The 22,106-nt window shown below is 36.1% G+C and overlaps 1 protein-coding gene across 3 annotated transcripts in view; it reads right to left on the reverse strand.

The window, feature by feature from the left end:
• Nucleotides 1-3,664: 3,664 nt before the first annotated feature.
• LOC136811279 (uncharacterized) overlaps nt 3,665-22,106 on the reverse strand; it is a 32,884-nt gene continuing 14,442 nt past the window's right edge. For 2 of the 3 annotated variants that reach the window (XM_067067894.1, XM_067067896.1), the window contains 14 exons: nt 20,977-21,131; nt 19,944-20,225; nt 19,074-19,367; nt 18,283-18,441; nt 17,795-17,923; nt 15,987-16,184; nt 14,953-15,061; nt 14,191-14,359; nt 8,088-8,185; nt 7,530-7,689; nt 6,568-6,634; nt 5,466-5,737; nt 4,490-4,652; nt 3,665-4,164 (listed from right to left, as the gene is read on the reverse strand). In XM_067067894.1, the coding sequence (XP_066923995.1) occupies nt 3,806-4,164; nt 4,490-4,652; nt 5,466-5,737; nt 6,568-6,634; nt 7,530-7,689; nt 8,088-8,185; nt 14,191-14,359; nt 14,953-15,061; nt 15,987-16,184; nt 17,795-17,923; nt 18,283-18,441; nt 19,074-19,367; nt 19,944-20,225; nt 20,977-21,131 (2,614 nt within the window). In that variant the 3' untranslated portion in view covers nt 3,665-3,805. The remainder of the gene's footprint in view (nt 4,165-4,489; nt 4,653-5,465; nt 5,738-6,567; nt 6,635-7,529; nt 7,690-8,087; nt 8,186-14,190; nt 14,360-14,952; nt 15,062-15,986; nt 16,185-17,794; nt 17,924-18,282; nt 18,442-19,073; nt 19,368-19,943; nt 20,226-20,976; nt 21,132-22,106) is intronic. The other variant, XM_067067895.1, reaches the window with a different exon arrangement.

Below are 22,106 nucleotides of genomic sequence, written 5' to 3' on the forward strand. Positions count from 1 at the left end.
TACCCTCCGAAACTATATCAACAGTTCCTGATCACGCCATCACACCAAAAAATATTTCACCTCGCGCTCTAACGCATCGCATCGAAAGAATTATCTTATCAATCACGCCCATCGCGCTTTTTGAAATGAAGTGGTAGTCACGCAATCTTGTAATCACGAAAACCGTTGATGGTTCCTAAGTAGTTTAAACTTTCAAGCCTCCCAGAGAATAAAAACATTTTGTTGCTCCTAACTGAATCATGTGGTTTAACTCCTGTTCTATAAATTTACTATAATGTTTTTTAATGTATTTGAGACCATCGGATATTATATTTCATTTGAACATGAATACTGATAATTTCTCATGTTACAATGTGTTATCTAATTTTTGCAAATGGAAATTCTCTTTTCAAACTTTTACTTTGCTTTTAAAAGAAAAGATACATTTCGTTAGGGGAGTATTAGATTGATGATATTTTTCTATGATTGTAGTCTGTTTGAATATAATCAGCTTTATGAAAATACTGCTTGGCTTGCTAACTTGAAACATTTTTGTCCCGTCGGTATTTACGATACGTTGGGGAAAAGGAAAAACTCGATAAGCCAAATTTATCTGGTTGCTGGTCGTGGTCACCAGTTGGTCGCAGTCGCTGGTTGGTCGACATTTCTGGTCGATGCTCAGAAACTCCCCTAATATCATTATTTTCATTTTACTCTGCGAGGAGGTGTTTCGATAGGCTGTGGACATCTTTGGAAACTTTTAAAAGTTGTGTACTTATGATAAGTGTATAAAGGAAAACTTTGAGTAATGCCCTGTGATTCGCTTACTTTTCAGAAAAATGAATACTCTTTAAACTGAAAAGTGTGGTGAAATCGTGTAAGTTGAACCATAGCATAACCTTGGGACCCCTCCCCACTGGAAATATATATATCTTCCCGGGGAAAATTATCCACCAATTTTTGTCCTTACTGAAAATAATGAAATAAACCAATCCTCACTGTGAAATATTATGCTATTGTTCCAATCCCTACTGAATTTTCTGACTTGAAAACAAAAGAATTACAATCCCCAGCCATAAAGATTATAAGAATATCATTTCCAATCGAGTTTCAATCCGATATTTTTACCCCACTGGCTGAAAAAATCCTACCCGGGTCTGTGAGAAGGAGGTGTGCCGCAATTTTTGCCTTTCTTTGTTAAATGATTAATACCACGCTTTTACTCGAAATTTTTATGTGTTTGTTTCACAACATTTATTTCTGATTGGTTCGAAGTTATTGACACTACTCCACGGTGTGGAGTTATCGGCTGTAAGTTGTAAAGCAAGTAACATAGTCATAACATAGTCGGAATAAAGTCATGGAGCTTTTTCGAGTAATTACATGTTTTGACTGCATTGATATAATTTTGCAGCCCGTGTACTCTTTATTGCTATCCCGTACCCAGAGCAATTTGCACCACCTTTTGATTTCACTGATTGAACTCTTACATCTTATACCTGAAAGCTATCAGAATCAAAAAATGCGAATTATTACAAACTTGGGACACGTTTTCTCTTGTACAATCATTCGTAGTAGCTTTAATGTTTATATTTCATATATATTTAGATACCAAAAACAAGAAAATGGCTGTGCAAATGACTCATGGTGTTATCTTTTTACTAGCAATCTTTACCATACTCAATATTTATATGGTCATGCAACGATACAACAACAATCATCAAAACGAAAACAACTTAGAATCGACAAAACGTTCCATAATCAAAGACTCCACAGATTTGCAACAAAACATTTTACAAATAAACGACATACAAAAGCGCCTTCAGCGCTTAGAAACCAAATCTGATTTTGACAGATCTCTCAAGGAGATTAACAACAAAACAGAGACTTTAATAGAGCGTCTAGTGAAAACTATTTGGCGCCCGACGAATGAAAACAAAAACACAACTTATGGAACACATCGAAATCTTAACATAGATGATGGTGATTTAGAATGGCTAGACAGAGATGGCGCCAAAGATCTTGCCAATTATGGTGACGGGTCTTGTCCAATCAACCGGAACCGGGAAGCATGGCAGAAAATGTTACGGTATTGGATTACACTAGCTAAAAAATACAACATCCGTTATTTCCTAACTGCTGGGTCACTGCTAGGAGCATGGCGCGACGAGGAGGTTATTCCTTATGACCAGGACATGGATATTCGGATTCATATTGATGATTTTGATAAATTCTATCCATTACGTCAACGTAAATTCGTTTGGGAATCCTACGATGATTGGGACATGCATTTTTATTTTGTCAGAGATTGGCGACTCCCGTACGACCTTCGTCGTCGGTATTCGTGTAAAGGAAAACTCGTTCCCGACTATGAAGGACAATGCTCGTTTGTTGATCCTAATGCTCGGTTAATATACAGGAATTGGCATTTGGATTTATACGCTTACACTACTTATACAGATGTCGTAAAGTTTATACCCCATTCTGCTGATTGGGAATATCGGAAAGATGAAATCTTTCCTTTAACCAGATGTAATTTTATGGGAATTGAAACTCGATGTCCACAAAAACCAGTTGCAATATTTAAAAACCTTTATAATGCACCTTTTAAACCATCTAAGATATGTGCTAATAAAACTTTTGTTAAAGTGTGATTTTAAAGGATATTCTAGCATTTAGATTTTTGATAAATTCTTTAATATGACCTTTATTTAATTTAGTAGATATTTGAGTTTTAGGGAAACAACTTTTGAAATTTGAAAAACTTTTTTTGACGTTTATGTTTAGAGATCGATGTCTTTCATTGAATCTTTTCTACTTTTCTTACTTATGATTGGATTGGTACACGGCCTTTAAAGGCATTATCTGATGATTTCTTTTATATCTGGGTTATAGATACCTTTTATGGTCCTAAGAAACACCTCCAAAGTTTTTGACCCAGTTATTTCCCAAAGCTGAGAGATATTCGACTTTAAATTTTCAAGTATTTACTTAAAAACAATAGAAATTCAACGTAAAGACTCATTTTTAGAGATTTCAAACTCAAATATATCAGCTTTGGGAAAAAATTGGGTCAAAAGATTTAGAGGTGTCTCTCTGGACCATAAAAGGTATCTCTAAGCCAAATATAAAAAATCATCTGATAATCCCTTTAACAAAGACAGCTACTAATTGTATTCGGTGAATGCGTGATGAATGAATATGGGATTTGTCGACACAGTGTTTCTTCATACGTAGCATAAAATAGCATCAGTTAATTTTCCTGAGAAAATAGATAAGAAATTGTTTTGACAAATTTCTTTCAAAAAGGTATGAATCTGTGTTGGAAAAACTTTGCTTTGTCAAGATTTTCTTCCTAAACATTTCCCTTTTCTTTGAATAAATTTTCTCATTTAGGCGAGGCCAATTTAATTCGTTGTTTTACGGGCCAAGCTACACAAAAAATAGGGTCGGTCGGTCGGCGAAAAAAAATAAAATTAGATCTTCACCGATAGAAATATCCTAAAAAGGCAACAAAAACTACTACATCTTGACAAAATGAAAAAAAATAAAAAATAAAAAGGCACGAAAAGGTCGAATTCATAGATAAAATGAAAAACTGAAGATAAAATTTTCAAAACCTTGGAAAAACTACCAAAATTTTGAAGATTTGGGAGTCTGTAAAGCAATGAAAATGAAAATGTATTACCAAAATGAATTTTATTTTGATTTAGATTTTGGGACTTTCAGGGTCGGTCGGACCCGTAAACAACTAATCAAATTGGTCTGACCTTAACTCAAAAAAAATTTGCTTATTGGAAAATACAAAGAATTATTTTTGCAATCATCAATATTCTTTACAACCATCGACATCTGTAGTCAAAGTCAACATCGAATCTTGTCGCTCCTCATTAGAGCAACATGGAGGTGCGTTCGAAACTACAAATACTCTACGTTGGAGTGTCGCTGTAACAGATCCCAGCTCTCCATCGCGGTGTTTTAAAATTCTTCTACGGCGTTCATCTTTATGCTCGTATTTGTATATTTTCCTAGCTAGCCAATTAGATTTCGTTTTCATTTTTCTCAGATAATAGTTAACACAAATGCTTTTATTGTTCTGCTCGTATGTGTTCATTGATTGGATGATTCCTTGTTGGAATGACGTCACAAGATTGTTCATTTCTTGATAGCGATGCTTGGTGTCCACTGAAGATGGAAAAAAGTAGAAAATAAACGATGAGAAAAACGAGTTGTTACAAGGTGTCTACAACAATTATATTCAAAAATATTTACGCGACCAAATCATTGTTATGGTTATATGGATGCACTTTTTTTTCCATTTAGTTTTAAAATAGGGATGAAAACAAAGTCATTTTTTTCAATGGAGCTGAAATTGTAGGGTATTTTTTCGTTGGGGACGAAATTTTTTGCCCAAAATTTTCAGTGAGGCTGGGGTCCCACAGGGTCTTAGTCAAATTTATCTGTTAGGCTGCTCATAACACTAGAAGTAATTGCTACATCACTCACTCACCTAATTGAGATATTTTTCTCTTCTTCTTAACGATGACAAAATATTGGAAGAACAAACCGCCCACTGTTGCACAAAGGATTAAACTTCCCATAATACGTAAGGAGGTCTGGTAAACAGTCGTGTTTGAATCAAAAATGGATTTTGGTTGTTGCTGTTCTTGTTTCTAGATGAAACATTCATGAAAAATGAAATAAGAAACCTTAATCTGACTGTAAAACCTTCAAGTGACATTGGAAGGAATAGGATGATCCCGCCAATAGATATCATAGATACCTTATATAAAACACTAAATGGAGCTTCTCTGTATTTCTCAAGCAACAGTAGGTGAAGCAAAATAATGCGCCATTTTTGTAGATCTTTGTAGTAGGTCACAGAAGTTCATAGTTCGGTACCGGCAATTTGTTCAACCAAGGAAAAAAAACTGAATGACGTGAAGCGACGAGGTGAAATATAGGCTTGATCGATCAAATTGCCGACGCCGAACTATGGTCTACTTATCAAAAATGGGGGATTATTTTGATTCAAATAGGAACAGAGTAGCCCTATCTAGTGTTTTATATAAGATATCTGTGATGGAGATGCGTGCGGTATGGGTCATATCCCTGGCCTACCTATCCACAAATTCTGTACTCGAAATAATGTTGAGCGGAGACAACAAAGGCTATAACTTCTGATAGAAATATAATCAAATAGGAGTTTTGTGCTTGTTGAAAAGATATTTAGGATTGGAGCATTGTTATCATTTTAAGGAGTTTATGTTTTCAAATTTCCCGCCCCAGCTGACCCATAACGTTGTTTTAACGTTCAAATAACGTTATTTGGACGTCATGAATGTCAAATGGACGTTGTTTTGACGTTGTGTGCCGTCTGGGGAAGAATATAACTTACTGTTAAGAGATTCTTCATTTAGAGATTCCAGTGCGAAAGCTATAACAGAAAACTGATTTGACCTTGAGGTTGTATGTGATGAATATACCTTGCTTTTAGATGTGTGCTGTGCTACATAGTTCAAAATGTCTTGTTGGTTGGCTGCAATATAGTCACGTGCCTCTGTCGCCATATTGGACATTTGTCCTGCAAATACAAACCCATAGGATCGCGGATAGTAAAGGACATCGGATACTCTGAACAGCGGATGATGAAAGATAGAGTTGTTGTGTCCAGCTGAATATGCGTCCACTAGGATGCCTTCGACTTGATGAGAGAGTAACGCTTGGCGAAGCTCTTCCGCAGAAGTATAATTCCTTTCTAAAGAAGTGAAAATAAAATTTCTATAAATAAAATCATTCATGAAGTAGTATTTATACGGTAGCATACCGAACGTTGATTAGGCTCAAAATTAGTGCCGGTGGCAAACATCGGGTGTTTTTTGGGTGCTTCCATTTAAAACATTACGTCATGTAGACTGGCACGCCAGTTGGGCTGGAACGGTATCACGCGGGAAAAGTGAGCCCAGGAGTTAGGTAAGCGTAGAAAGAAATTTTATCGGTGGCAAGGGCTGAAAGTCATTGTTAATCAACAGCCTCTCACCAACTTTTAATCATTCTCCTACGCAGCTCCTCTTCTAGCAAACGCCCACCACCTATATGTTCCCGCCCTCTGACATGATTAATTAACAGACTAGTTTTCTAGTCTTTACGTCATGAAGATGACGAATTTAACGATTAAATTTTTTTTCTACTGGCTATATTGACCCATAATTGCAAATGCCTGTCTTTATTTGATCTGCAGAGGAATTAAAGAAAATGCTGTAACTTTTGAATTTTAATTCAAGTAGTGGCTCAATGCTTGTTGGAAAGATAGTCAAGAGTGAAATATTATCAAAAATGAGTAAAATAAGAAAATCCATAAATTTTAAGCCTTCGAATGTTCACAACTTAAATCAAATTAAATTTTAAGCCTAAAGATTTTTTTTAAATGCTCTTATTTTCAACATTTTATGAAAATTTTTGTGGGATTTCTTAAGAAATTTAGAGTCCGTGAAGTCTTAAATTGTTCTTATAACTTGTATCTAATATTTTGGCCATTGAAAACCTTATATCCTTATATAGTTGGATATTATATAACACGTATATAACCTGTGTTCATTTTTCCATTCCTTAGCAAACCGATATGTTCTTCAAATGAGCCATTTATTGCACCGAGCTGAAAAAAAAACATTAGATTACAAGCTCTTTTTGACACACTCCACCAAGCTATTCACGATATTCATGACGCAATGTTTTCTACAGTTACACCCCGATTTTTGCCAGTAGTGGTAAATTTAAGCTAAAGAGAACAGATTGCCGTAGAATAAATTTCGTCATGGATATAATGAATAAAGCATCAACCCACTTGAGATTATGATAAGTATACACATTTTCGACCATTGTCCGTTTTACCACCCTAAAACCATCTCAGTCTTTTCACTCCTACAGGTAGTAGAAAAAGGTTTAAAAAAAGGATTGAATCGAGTTTAGTGGGATGATTAAGTAATAAAGTGGAACGCACAATACCGCGCGACAACGGTCGAAAAGGTGTTTTAAGCTTAATTGATATTTAGAGATGGTTTTTGTAGTTTCTCATGTTAAAACTTTAAGACGAACACCGATGACAACAGAATATCACATCGTTTGCACCAAGCAACACCAGAGGAAACATTTCTACCATTTATAAAAAAAAAAAAGAAAAAAGAATCAAAACCAAATGATATCACCGCTAAGGGTAGCGGTGTCGAGGCTAAAAGTTACCTATGTTAGCTAACATTCTGCCTGCGTAGTAATCATTGAGTTCAGAGGAATCGTCACATTATTCCCAAACAAGAAAAATTGGAGCCCTAAGCTTTTTGTCGCTTTAGATTTTTTTGACGTTTATCTAACGCTATATGGACGTTGTGAATATTATATAAACGTTGAAACAACGCTATATGCCAGATGGGAGTAGATCTGATTTTACAACAAGATGTCAAGGCTTGTTTGTATCTGCGAAATACATTACAGTAGCCTCACGAGTTTAGATATCTGTTGGTCATCGAAATATATAATTTCATTCAAATCATCACCTTAGTCCCATAAATTTTGATGTTTGTCGCTTTCTCTTCGGTTGCCGTCAAATTCGCAACGATTGCACCAACCAGAAGTGAGTTCATCACCATGGCAACAACAATATAGAGGACAGCAACCAATCGAGAATGAAAGTGAACTGGCTTGAAATCACCGTATCTGTAAATATAACAAATCTTAAGTTTTATCTTATTTAATCTTCTACATAAAACTACGAAAACTGATCCAGGCTGTTTATTAACTCGAAAAAATAGTGGGATTGGCCTTTAAACATTTTGGTCAATTTTCAGGTTAAGCCTGGGTCTTCTTGGCATATTAGCTCATTTCTGAAGAATTCTTTGACCACCCCTAGTATTATAACATATTCATGCTCATTGGATCAAGGGATATCGTTTGCCGTGAAAAAAAATCAGCTACTTATGAACCTAACCTGATTGTTTATAAAAAAGAAATTAATTATTGCGATCGTTATTTAGCTGGTACCAAGATCTATATGTAGCCAAATGAAAACTCTCATCTCAAGAATTTTTTTTGGTATAAAAATTTAAGAATCTTACCCGTGAGTTCCTTGAGTAATAAAAGCCCAATACCATCCTTCTTGTAGACCTTGGATAATTTTCGAAGAAAAATCACCATCTCGATTTATCTGACCGTCCTGCCAAAAGAACAATGTAAGTTTGAAAACAAGGAGAATTTTGAGTTTGAAAACAATTTTAATATGGGAAGCATCTTTGCGTGGAGGGGGGAGGACTTTTGAGACCCCCTTAAAATACACCCCTTCTCACAGACTCGGTAGGACTTTTTCAGCCAGTGGGGATGAGAATAATGGACTGAAACTCAATGAGGATTGATATTCCCATATTTTTTGTTCTCAAGTCAGAAAATTCAGTGGGGATGCTGGCATCAAGTACCATTTTGAGAATCTTTGAATCCACAACCTTGCGAACCGAAGCCACATGCTCTACCATTGCACCATGGTTCGCTTTATAATGATTCACCATGGTACTTATTCAAGTGGAATAGGCTAGAGAGGATTCCTCCATTCCTAATTTTCAATTTCGCTTTCAAAAGATTCCATGGCATGGAAACACCAAAACGATGAAATATATTTGAAATTTCATTAAATTCGTAAAAAAAAAAAAAATTAATCAAGCTTTTTTGTTTGCCCTTTTATAAAAAGGGACAGAATCCAGTGATATGAATTAGTTGCGTGCTTAACCTTTCAAAGCCGCTAACATTTTTGAAAAAGGCCAAAAAGTTCATCATTTTTTTCTGGAAATTTGTTCTTTCAAAGGTAATTTCTCGACCAGGACAAACGATTCAAGTACCAACTTTGGTATCGTTGGAAAGCTCTCTTTCTCAGTTACAAAAAATAGCAGTTTTTTTTCTCTGAATCTCAAGTGGTCAGGAGTTATGACCAAAAGACTGTGTATCGGTAAAATGACCTTTTCAAAACGTATATATACGTCTTTCGCCTCCTAAGGGTTAAGCAAAGCTAGAAAATAAACTTTTTAATATCATTAATATCAGCCACTCTATCAAAAAGCTATTATTATCTCCCGGGTAATAGAGTTTACGCCGAAATTTATTGAGAATTCTGGTTGTTTCCTCCTTTTTGCAAATTTAAAGTTCGGGCGAAAAAGTCGCTGGGCTATCTGTTTAATGTAATCGAATATTTCAATTTGGGAGGGTTTGGTAGACTTCCAGGCTATATTCTGAGCCTTAATTGGACTATTTTTGAGCTTTTCGATCCTCAGATCCTAAGGTCCTAAAACTCTACCATTTCAATCTAAGTTAGAGTGCCTCCAAATTGTTTATGACAATAAGTTCATGGGAATTTCCCTTTTTCCCCAAATATTATGACCATAATTGTATAAACACGCCAGCTTTTAGAAACAGAAGTGTAACAAGTAAAATAAAACGTTTTATTTAAACGTTCTGATAGAGAGTCGGCTCAATGCATTTTATCAAAAAATTTCAAGAAATCCTATCTATAATATGTCGATTTATATAAATAAAATAAATTTTAAGGCCCCAAAGATATTCATAAAGAAATACAGTTGACACTCTTTAATTCGATCTTCAAGGGGAATAATTGGATTTTCATCGAATAAGGGGGCGTCGTTTATAACAGTTTCTTGTTGACAGGGAGTTAAATTTCATCGAAGGGAGCCTATATAATAGTAGAACCTCGAATTATAGAGCATCAACTGTAATTTTAATAATCTTTCGACCCACAATTTTATTCAAAAGTTTTTTCTTCATCCTTTAACAAATCAACTTTGATCCGTGTGAAAAGTTGACCGTCAGCCCGGCGTAAAACGTTATAACGTAATGAATTCAGTCCGTCAGTTTTTAAATATTCATATGATTTCTCTAAAAAGGAAACTCGATCATCTACGTCTTCCCGCTCAGCTTCTTTATGAGTTAACATAGTATATCGAGCAATATTTGCTGATTGCCGATATATCGTCAGACCTTCCGTTCGAATTCTGTGAGACATGTTATCGTCTTCTCCGCCCCACGTCCAAAAGGCGTTCGAATAACCGTTTAAAAGTTCGAAATGATCTTTACTCATTGAAGCTACTCCCCCAAATATTTTTTTGTACGGCAGCTCGTATGCCATTGTATCAACGGCTACGGATAAATGTGATGGAGATTGACGGCAATTATACGAGATACGGTCATTCTCTGGTACAAGATCTACGTCATGAAATACGTAACAGTTGTACGGGAAGTAACGTAACGCCTCTTTGAATCCAACGTTGAATAATTTGGCACGGTTAAAAGAATGCGTGTCTGACTGTTCGATTACGAATATGCGGTAGTGAATCTGCTGACGACGTAAGATGGCGTGCAACTGACGTAGCAATACGGGGAGATGATGTTCCCGTTTACGGAATGGAATCAAGATTGCCGTATGATGGTCTGTACGGCAATTTGCTGGCATGAACCAGCCTCCTTTTTGAACGAATCTTAATTCGTTTTTATAAATCCAGTCTAGGTTCATGATTTGTCTTCTAACTATTAATTGTCCTTCGAGATTCTTTGGCCGACAATGATCCTGTATATCACGCTTACACCATGTTCTTTTGAAAATAGATAGTCCTTGGTCATTTGAAAATAGTTTTTCATCATTGGACTTTGTTATCCAGTCTTGAAACTGTCTTGGGCAATAAGAATCATCTTTATTATCAACGTCCATCAATTTCTGAGATCGGTCAAATTTTTTCTCATCAGGAAATGAAGTTAAATGTCTTCTGGAAGGCCTATGCGGTAATTTTACGGTCGAGAGCTTTCCAAATTTTATCGAAGACTCCGTTTTTGTTTGTTTTGTTATAATTATCGGTGCTTTTGTAGTCGTAGGTAATAGTAATAGTCTTGAAGTAATAGTCTCTTCCAGTGAATTAAATTTTGTTTTTCGCAGTACCAGTAGTGAAGATATTACAGTTGTGGAATCTCTATGGTTCGTTGTTTTCTTTGTAGTGATGGAGCTTATTGTTGGGGTCAACAAATCATTTACAGAATCACTCTCCTGGTTAATACTGACTGTGTTTAGATCTCGAGTTATAGGTTTGCTTGTTCCTCCCTCATTATAAGTTTCAATATTTTCATCGGTAGAAATTTCCTCACTCGGAGCTGTTGACGGTGGGATTGTCTCGACCGAGTCTTCACTATTCTGACGATTGAAGTCTTTGGAACTGGCATTTAGAAAATCGATGTTTTCCTCGTTAGAGGCTACGTTGCTTGATTTATCTTTTTTCTTAGTAGAATGTTCAGTATTTGATAAAGTGGGTCTTGAATTCGACAAATATTCATCGTCATCAACGCCGTCGTTTTCCTCATTTTCTATGTATTCCTTTTGTTCCGTAGCTTCTGCTCTATTGTCTTTATTCTTCATCGTAGAAGACTTTTCATCTGGAGTTTTTGCTGTTGATGTTGGTACCCCTTTTGTATTACTATCATCAACCCTTCCCTTGCTTTCTGTGTCAATTTTAGCTGGTGTGAGTTCTTTGTTCCCCATAGTTTTAACATGAAGGTTTGTAGAAGTATTTTCTTTTTTTACTAGATTATTCCTCGCAGTATCTGTTGCATCTACTAACTCCGCTGGAGAACCTGTTTCAAGCTCGCCTTTTAAAGCTGGCATCGTATGGTCCTCACTATTTTGATCATTTTCGATTTGCTTATCCTGCTCCTCTTTACCGTAAGGGTCCTCTTTGTTATTTTCATGGTCACGTGGTTCTAAAGTCAATTTCTGATTGGTCTCTTCTGAGGTTATACTTGCCTTAAGTTTGTTGTTCTGTTTCTTTTTCATGTGGTCCCAAAAATGTTCAAATCTAACATTTTTGTTGGAGCGTTTCAAACTGTTTGACGGCTTCATTGAGTTCGTTGAATATTTTAATTGTTCTTTTTTTAAATGATGATTTAGGTCGTTTGTGACGTTGTTTGCTCTTCGATTTTTGGTATATTTCTCGTTGTCATTAAAGTCTATAAACTCGCCATTAGAATCTTCCAGGTCTTTAAGACTGGGTGGTTTCCATAGTGTTTCCATGGTTGTCGGTGTTGTTGCTAGGTAACCAAACATGATGTCATTAAATAACGCACGAAATGTGAACACGCCGTAAAGACAAATGCATAATAAAATTGATCTTTTACGACAAAGCAAATTTTTCATTATTTTTTTGTGTTATAATTTCTGAAACAAAATGATACGAAAATGTCACTTTAACAGGCCCCACGTCAGCGGGGGAGAGGGTGACTGGGCCCTGACCCGACCAGATTTTTTCAAAGCAAAAAGAAAATTTACTAAGCAAGCAAAATTATGTTTAAAAACCTCAAAACAGATCTATTTAGGCGATCTAGAAGGGTCAAAATCCAAATATTTTCGCCCGTGGCCGCCAACCTTTGGCGCGTGCCATCACTTTCAAAGTGGAACCAAAGTGGTATCTCTAAGTCAAATATAAAAAATTATCTGATAATCCTGTGTTACGAGGTCCTTCAGATAAAACCAAGTTCCTTTTCCTACTCATCAACAGCTTTGCATAAGAGTACTGCATTTCAAGCTAAAAAATTTGCTTTTAACATAAATTTCAATTTGCAAATTCCCCATAATTCTTTCTTTTTGCTTCTTTTTCATCTTCTCCAATAAACCATAAATCACTTCAATATTCGAAAAAAGAATCCTTTTGAAACAGTTGCTTAAAAAGATCAGCAGTAGTATGAATTTCACTGTAGAAATAACAATTTTCATTTTGGATTTACTATTTCTATGCTTTCCCCTTCATTGGGTTTTTCTCCAAGTGGAGAAACCATGAGTTCACTTATATTCTGTCTTAGCTTCTAGGCCCGGTGGAACAACCCTCAAAGTGGGGAGACTGAAGGAAAATTCCACGAATATGCCCAGATTTCCCTTTGAATCCTATGAAATAGGCGAATTCTCGGGTGAATTACTACACTTTAATGTACAGTACTACCAACATAAATCACTATGACTTGATTTTTGAGATTTCCAAAGCCAATCTCCAGCTGAAAACTTTACTCCACGTAAAAGACCACACTATTTTCTCTGAATGAACCTTTATATTACACGAAAACACATATATTAACGTTAGTTTAGTTAACACGTCACCCTGGCTATGTTTGTTTGATATTTGAGAAGTAAAACTAACAGAAGACGGAAAGATTTGCGCCTCTTGCAAAAATAACTGTCATCTTATCAGCGAGCTGTAAACATAAACAACATTTACAGCTCGCTGATCTTATCTTTGCTTCTACCCTGTTATCACCCTATGAGTCTGCTGCCACCTCTTCTGCTCTGCATCTTCAAGTGTTTTGTAAGAATATCCACAAATTTTAAGTCTAAAAGAATCTTTCGTAACATGTATTTCAATCAATTTTCCTAAGAAGTCGAGTGTTTTTAAAAGTCTTAACTTGTTCCTAACTTGTTCTCAATATTTTGGCCATCGAAGCCAGTCGTGAGATTACCAAGCATTTACACGTTTTTTTCATAAGAACATCCAAAATATTTGAAGCCTTCTGATGTTCTCAACTTTTTGAGTTTTAAGCCTAAAAATGTTCTCCACGTGTTCTTATTTTCATAATTTTTGAGTATATTGTCCATTTTCCTAAGAAATTGGGTGTTCTAGGGTCTTCAAAACTTTAAAATGTTCTTAAATTGTTCTTAAGTTCTTGTTATTGTTCTTCTTTGACAATCGAAGCCTTATATTCTTATATAGTTTGTTCTTATAAAAAACTTGTAACTGAGTAATTAAAAATATTTTTCCAACATTGACTATTTTATGGAACCGCTCTATATATAATCGTGTACACAAACCCGTGTCAAAAACCCAAAAACCCGATGTCGGACCCCAACCGGACTGGATAAATTCATCCATAATTTTGTCCCCGGTGGGAGAATACCCTACAACTTCAACCCCACTTGGAAGTCGATTTGATTTCATTCCATTTAAAATTCAATGGAAAAAGTTGCACTCCTTAATCTCTTTGCCTAAAACACTATTACTGGCTGGGTTTTCCGAGCTAGGAACAATATAATTTATATCCCCATCAGGGCTTCGATAGAAATTTTCATTTTCACTGTGAGGAAACGTCACACTGGAGCTTTGAGAAAGTGAATGTATAAACCAATGAAGCACTTACCAATAGCCATACGAAGAAACCAGATACCAGCATGATCAAGATATCGAGTATGACCAATGGCCATAAGTTGAGTATAGAAACAATCTTGTTAACGACCACTTCATGAAGGAGCTTGTCACGTGTTATCAAAACAATACCAGGGTGTTCGATCAGTCGAATGAACGGATAGCTGAAAAAAGAAGAGGCCCTGTAACGCAACATTGCCCCCGTGTATCCCAGACTTTACTTACGTTACTGATGGACCCCCACAGAAATACTTGGCGATACAAGTATGCATTAAAAAGTCAATAATATCCAGAGAACGAGGTGGTCTATAATATTTTGTGACTTTGTAACTAAAAATAAGGATTCTATTCAGCGAATACAATAGTAGCCATGGCAATCATCCAAGATCTTAGATAAAGGCCATATTAATCATTACAATCTAATCTAACATTCAACTTTTGTGCTGTATGTGCCGCCATTAACGCCCTTTTAGGGTTTGGGAAAACAGAAAACTAAATTTTAGCCCCACTAAGGGGTTTTTAGCCCGCTAAATTATAGAATTTAGGTCAAATTATGGGTTGTAAAATTCAAAAACATTTCCCCATTTTACCTCCTCTTTTGTTCCATTTAAGATCCGAGGGTCGTTGGAAAGCCGGGCGGCACATACCCGTCAGCTAGCAACCCTACCCCCTCCCCCGGGGCTTTATACATATTGTTTTAATACAGGGTGATATGTATCAAAAGGAACAGGAAAACAGTCTCAACAAAAATGTTTACTTCATAAAAAGTTCTGCATGTGTAGAGGCAGCGATCGGGAAAATAATGTCTGTAAATTGATCGATTTGTTTTACGGTTTCTCCGACTGTTTTCTGCTGTGCAATGACACCTTGAAAGTAAAACATAAAAAAACATGTCAAATGATGTCCGTGCAATTTGATTTAAATGCAAATTCCAATGCAATTCTTTCAGTATTGTGGAAAACTGAAAATTAAGATTTTTCAAAACTACAGTACGTCAATTTTAAATGTAATATTCTCAGCTTTGGTTAGGAATAAATAGGTCATGTTTGAGTTCGCTGGAAAGCTCTTCTTAAGATCTATCTTTTAAGTGTGTCATTGTTTTGAATTAACTCAAAGTTACAGATTACTGAGAGAATCGTTTATAAATGAGAGAAACTCGGCTGGGCACCGCATAGCCCAGGGACCAATTAAAGCTTTTTGCTAGACTGGATGGCACGATTAAGTTGCTAGGTAGTATATTGTAATAAGTTTTTGCTTTTGCAGCTTGAACTTTGCTTGAGCACTTCGCTTGATCTTAAAATTCTTCAGACAGAAAAGTCAATAGATCTTTTCATGAATTACGTCACGAATATCCACTTGCCTTGTATCCAAATAATTACCATGATGATTATATCCCGTGAGACATGAAATGATTTTTTATGAATAGAAAGTACAGTTGACGCTCTCTAACTCAATTTTCAAGGGGAATCTGATTTTCATCGAATAAGGGAGCGTATCGAGTAGTAGAGCGTCGTTTATAAGAGTTTCTTGTTGACAGGGACTTTCAATATTATCGAATAATAGAGCGTATCGAATAGTAGACGTCGAATTAGAGAGCGTCAACTGCAGTTTTAATATAACTCGCTGGGAGTTAATAATTTCAAAACGAGGCAAGTGATGTTCGGGACGTAATTTATGAAAAGCTCTATTGCTTCTCAATGTTTTTTTCAATAAATCGTAATTCCACAATTCCCTGGAATTCAAAAGCAGCCCAGGTAGAAATTATTTGCACTGCATTCCCAAAATCCTTACCTCTTCCATTTTTGTCAAAATCAATCTTGGTAGAAGACATTTCTTTTGGAGATCTTTGACAATCACCACAAATTTCAGGTATAATTTGTTGCAACAACTCATAGAAAATGCCATCCAAGCCTGTCGTTTCTCGTTGATCGGTGTACGGTGGCATCAAGAAGTAACTGGTACTTATTTTCTCTGGACATTTACAAGTTTCTGAAGAATATAAAATATCATGTTCAGTGGCGGCCTGGCAGGGGGTGCAGGGTGTGCAGTGCACAGCCCAGAAAGACCTAAGAGGGGCGCCAAAAAAGCTTTTCAAGGGGGCGCCAAAATTATTTTTGATGTTTGGTTGGGCGACTTTGCGCCCTTTGACACGTTTTTAGCGCCTTCTATAAGTGCAATATAAATTTTTTCGCCTGCGGCGCTGCAAATTTTTTTTCCGTATACGGTCGACAGCATCTTTGATGGTCGGAAGCATCCGAAACTTTATCTCCGTGCGCTTCTCAGAAAAGTCAGAATGAATTCTGCTGACTCAGCCAAAAAATCATAAACAAACATGGTGGACCAAGAAGCCTAGGAATAAAGTTCGGTAAAGTCTGTATAAGGAAGAAAAAGGTAGCTTTTGCTACTTTTGATTAGTTGTTGGTATATTTAGGTAGGTTGAGATGTTTGACTTTTTGAGCTGTGTTGAAATAAATCTTAATATGATCTATATATTTATGCCATGTTTTGTTAACTGATCATTATTTTATACAAAAAGCTCTTATAAACAACACCTAAATAATCTCATTATAGATGTATCTAAAAACGTTATATTATGATAACAAATGTTAAATAAATCATATAATAAGCAATTATCTTCAGAAAATTCGTTTTATTTTACGAATTTTTTCAAAACTACTATCAACATTTTATTGCGAAAAGTTAAAGCAAGAGAAGTGTTGTGTATCCACAAGGGGTTAAAGAGGATGCTCATCCCCAAAATGAGAGGTTGATCGAAACTGATCGCTGTGGTTTTTGTGGTCTTATGCGGACTAACTTTCTCCTTTTTAAAATATGTTATAAGCTGTTTAACCTTTCTTACACAAAATCTTTTTGCCTGCGGCGCCAGCCTTAGAGAGAACCCTTATTCTTGCCAACTTTCGAATTTTTGGGGCCTCTTTCAGCACTTGAACTTTAATGATAAACAAAAGTTTGTCATTTGCCGCTACTGATCATGTTTGGACTTTTCTTTAACATGTCACTGTCTGTGACTGACAACCCCTTCTCACAGACCCGGTAGGATTTTTTCAGCAAGTGGGAGTAAAAATCACAGACTGAAACTCAATGGGGATTGAGAATTCTCTATTTTTCATGGCTGGGGATTTAAATTCCATTGTTTTCAAGTCACAAAATTTAGTGGGATGTAAAAATTAGCACAATACTTTGCAGTGGGATAGGTTCATTTGATTATTTTCAGCGGGGACAAAAATTGAAGTATAATTTTCTACTGGGGACAATATTTTGTCGATTTTTCCAGTGGGAAGGGTTCCCAGTGGGTCCGTGAGAAGGGTTTCTGTGGTGCTGTATGTCCGTTTTTGAAACAGCAGGGCTTTGTTTCGAGTTCATTTTTGAAGAATTTTAGAACTCTAAAGCGATTTTTTATTTCTTTTGATTTTAATCGGCATTTTTAGATTCCGAGGGTTACATGAATAGAAAAACGTAACTTATTTAACAAAAAAAAGTTGAGAAATACAGTAAATATGTTGTACTAAAGGCACAAACTCCTATGACATAGGGTCGTACTCCCTGTTCGGAAATTTTTTTTATGCGTCGAATTTTACCTGCACTGACGATGGCTGCAGGACCAATTCCAACAGTATTGATTGCACGGAGCTCAATTTGATATTTTGTGTTTGGTGCTAGGTTTGTTAGTTTATAAGATGTCGTCAATGGATGTAGTGTTTTCTCGCCTTCAAAAGTTAGAGTAAGGAAATAGTAGAACATCTTAAGTCTAGAATCCACTTAGGTTAGACTTTGCATTTTGGTAATGTGATGCACTGAGGTCCAAAAAGTCTAAAAACAAAACTACAATCCCTACAATACCACTTATGACATCCCAGTCTAGAAGAAAGCATACTCAGATTTTATGTGTGATAAAATTCTTACTGTCCGTCTCCACAGGTTTAATTTCCGGTGGGGAAATTAACTGGGGCTCGCTTGACAACACACAACGTTAATCTAACGTTATTTGGACGTTGTGAACATCAGTTAAACGTTGAGAAAACGTCGTGTGTCAGCTGGGTTGAGAGAATTCGTACTATACCATTACCTTTTGAAATCACCAAATTTTGAGCATCGCTCCATTTTATTTTGTAAGAGACAAGATCTCCATAAAGTTGACTTTCTGGAGGGGGACTCCAGTTGATGTGTAGGTAATTATGACTTCTCGTCTCACTGGATGTAAGATTTTGTGGTACTGCAGTGGGTACTAAACGCAAAGATACAACTTGAATGGTATCACATAAAAGGTTTCAATCGTAGTTTGATATTTGTTTGATTTGTACGTATATTTCCATTGACTGGCTTATGGTCTATCGTCCGTCCACTTTCAACATCTTATCAATAGCGAGTTTATGTATTTTTACTTTTGAGGACATTAAAGTTACTGAAGCGATTTGGAATGACCCGCAGTTTTGACCCGCAAATCGAGGACGGTAAAAGTGCTGATTTACTGTCGTCCTCAGTCAGTCAGGATATATAGATAAATTAGAACCTTACCGTCTCTGTCGCAGAAAAACACACATACATAAACTCGGTAATAATCGATCGTTCACATATTGATTAAGCCCCATCGTTACTAAGACCATGTTTGAAGTATTTGTTTGCCTAAGCTTTAAACGTTTCCCGAAAGGGAGAGAGTTTGAGGATCGCAAGCATATGCCTATGTGCCGCTCGGTTTTCCTATTTTTTCGACACTTAGTGAGACTGAGTTTGGATTTTCTAATTTTTTCAACTCTTAGATGGTCCCAAGATTCTTTACTTTAGTTTTTATTTTCCACACATACCCGTGAGATCTACTCTCATTGTGAAATTTTAAAAACTAACTTGATAAAATGTTACCTGATGAAACTGTCTTGCTCATGATGACGTCACATGGGCCCAGTCCCAAAATATTTTGAGGACAAATTTCAAAGAGATAGGCAGTATTTGGTTCAAGATTATTCACTTCAATGTAATTTTGCAAAGCACCAGTTCTGTGAGTAAATAAATACTTTCTCTTTGCATTGAAAACTTTAACGACATAGCCTTGCGGTTCACCATTCATTTTTTCTCTTTCAACTTGAGTCCACTCGAGAAGAAGTGCAAAGGCGTCTAAGCTTGATGACGTAAGATCAGTTGGAGGTAGTTCAGGAACTGTAAGAAAAAGTATCATTTTATTATTAAGTATATTTTGAGTTCATGAATATTGCCCTTATGTATTACAATGAAGTGAATACATTCGCTCTCATGTTGTCTTCTGACCAGCCACCAGAACCGTTGGTTGGAAAACCAACGGATCCGGCGAGACTCGATTATATTTTGAATTGTGTTGAAATTAAAAACATGTTATTTGATTTTACTCATTACGGTCTGCAAACTATGTTGGAAAATAGTGCTCAACTTTATATCAGTGTGTAGTCTAAGTTAGCTGGAACACTTAACTTACAAATCACATGAGCTAGAAAGGGCATGCCATCAGGAATTGGTGCAAAAAGTGAGCTAGCGGGTACGGGGAGCCAAAGTTTTTGACACCTGTGATATATTATAAAGACCACTCTAGTCTGCATTTTATTCATTTTGTATAGAGCCTGTAATATGATATCGAAAGATCAGTTTTTACATCAGACTTCGTGCAGTAAGCACGTCACATTGTTACAACACCGATTTCTTTAAACTTTTGTCAAAGATCTCTTTTCTTTCTAATCTTTGAAAAAGTAAGAAACAACTTACGCTTTTCAACAGTTGAAACAACAAAGGCTTTTGATGCAATACCGTTCCCATTTCTACTGGTCGCCAAAATACGAACAACATATTTCATTCCTGCCGATAGACCAGTTATATTGGCTGACGTTTCATTTGTACCGTATCTTAAATAGTTTTGGTCAATAGATTTACGGTAGAAAATAATGTAGCCTGTTACATTATAAGTGGAGGTATTTTCCATCTGCCATGTGAGTGCTATTGAACTCTTTTCTGATGATGCCCTGATGTTTTTGGGTGAGGTTATAGGAACTAAAATAGATTGAGTGATTCAATATATATATTTTTTTTGTTAGCATTTCTTTTCAATTCATCCCTCATTTACAACAATGTCTCACAGACCAAGGTCTTGTAAGTACGCCCACTGCCAATACCGTAGGATGGCAAAATTTCTAATTCATGGGGAAATATTCCTGATTTATTTCTAAGATTTTTTCGCTATTTTTTAAGGACATACCGGAAGAATTTAACTACCTAACTCGTTGAATCTCCTTTTTTTCCATTCTCATAGTGTTTGCCTTTCTCCGAAAGGAAAGTTTGAATGGCAAAGTTTAGCCACCTTACAGTAAGTAAGGGTGTCTTAGACAAAGTTCGAAAGTTTAAAAGTATCGCTTAATTCAAACAAAGTGGTTTTTGTGAGTCGATTGCTGTTTTTTTTTGAATTGTGTTAAAGCTACGGACGAGTAGCTAGTCTCCATAACTCGAACACTCATGAGAAACGCAGACTTGTTCGAGTTATGGAAAATCCGAGTCAGATACGTGTTTATAAGGCGTTACTGTCTGAAGGGACTAGAAAGCTTGTTCGAGTCAAGGATAAATACGAGTTACTCATGATATCCACCACTTCAATGTCTTCTGACATTACATCACGAACCCAATAGCTGATTCTGGTTGCAGTGACGTAAAATCCGGCAATACGTCAGTTTCAACCAATTTCGGAAGTCATTGCAATGGTGCATATCATGGATAGATGTTCGAGTTAAAAAGATTCTACTCTACTAACCATCTGGTCCAATCTTATATTGGACAACTTGATTTGGCTTGAGGATCAGCTTATTGATTGCATATTCAACTTCTACGCTGTCTTGAAGTACAATGAATTGAAAAGAGTCAAATGATGTGAATTCTATCGTCAGGTTGACAACTACACTTCCGTTCCTGGTGAAAGAAATGAGAAATAATTCATAATATTCATGACGTAATGGTTTGGTTAGGCAAGATTAAGTTTTGAATTTGGTCAACCCTTGGTAACCCTTTCAAGACGCAAGAAAAAAGTTTTTTAAAAACTTGATAGGGTCGGTTTGAATGAATTTAACACAAATACACAACATAATCGTCAACATTGGGATTACCACTATTGAGTTTAAAGCTCAAGACGCTGAAGAAAAATCTTCCTTGAGCAAAGAAAAGCCCTTAAGGTTTGAATCTACAATCAGCGCCGAAATATATTGCCAATTTTGGATATTTTAATTTTTTTTCAGAATTTAAAGCTCGGGCAAGAATTGCAGTTTCAGTACTTCCACTTGTTACATTGGTTTTTTTTTCGATTTGGGAGGGGTTAAGTGGCTTCCAGGCTATATTCTCAGCCTTATTGGAACATATTTGAGCTTTTAGATCCTGAAATCCTAAGCTCCTAAGTATTAAGTCTTACAGTTTAAACTCTACTTTCCAACCGTACTTTAAAGCACAGTTACTTGCGGTTTTAAAGTTTGAGGAAATTCCCCTTTTGTGCCTAACATCTCGGCACCGATTGTAGTGCTTTCTTTATATTCTTGTTTTACGTAGCATATTTTTTCGACATCTGGTGATTGGCTTTACTTTAAATCTGGCGTCTGTGTGAAAACCAAGCGGGTCACACGTTTTAGATGGGAAGTAAATGGTTTCATTTTTCATCCAAGAGTTTCAACTCTAACCTCTTTGGGTCTTTTAACTTGTGACTACAATCATGGTCGTTATATTTGAGAAAAAAGAGAAATCCACCGGGAAGTTTTGAAACCACAATCGATTTGTAAGTACTCTAAAGCAGGTTGGAAGGGTAGAGATTTAAGACTTAGCACCTTAGGATCTGAGGATCTAAATTTTCAAAAATGGTCCAATAAGGCTCATGATATAGCCTGGGGGTCTATAAACCCG

Source organism: Clytia hemisphaerica, unplaced genomic scaffold (genome assembly GCF_902728285.1).
Source record: "Clytia hemisphaerica strain Z4C2 unplaced genomic scaffold, Clytia hemisphaerica genome assembly, whole genome shotgun sequence".
Lineage (NCBI taxonomy): Eukaryota > Metazoa > Cnidaria > Hydrozoa > Leptothecata > Clytiidae > Clytia > Clytia hemisphaerica.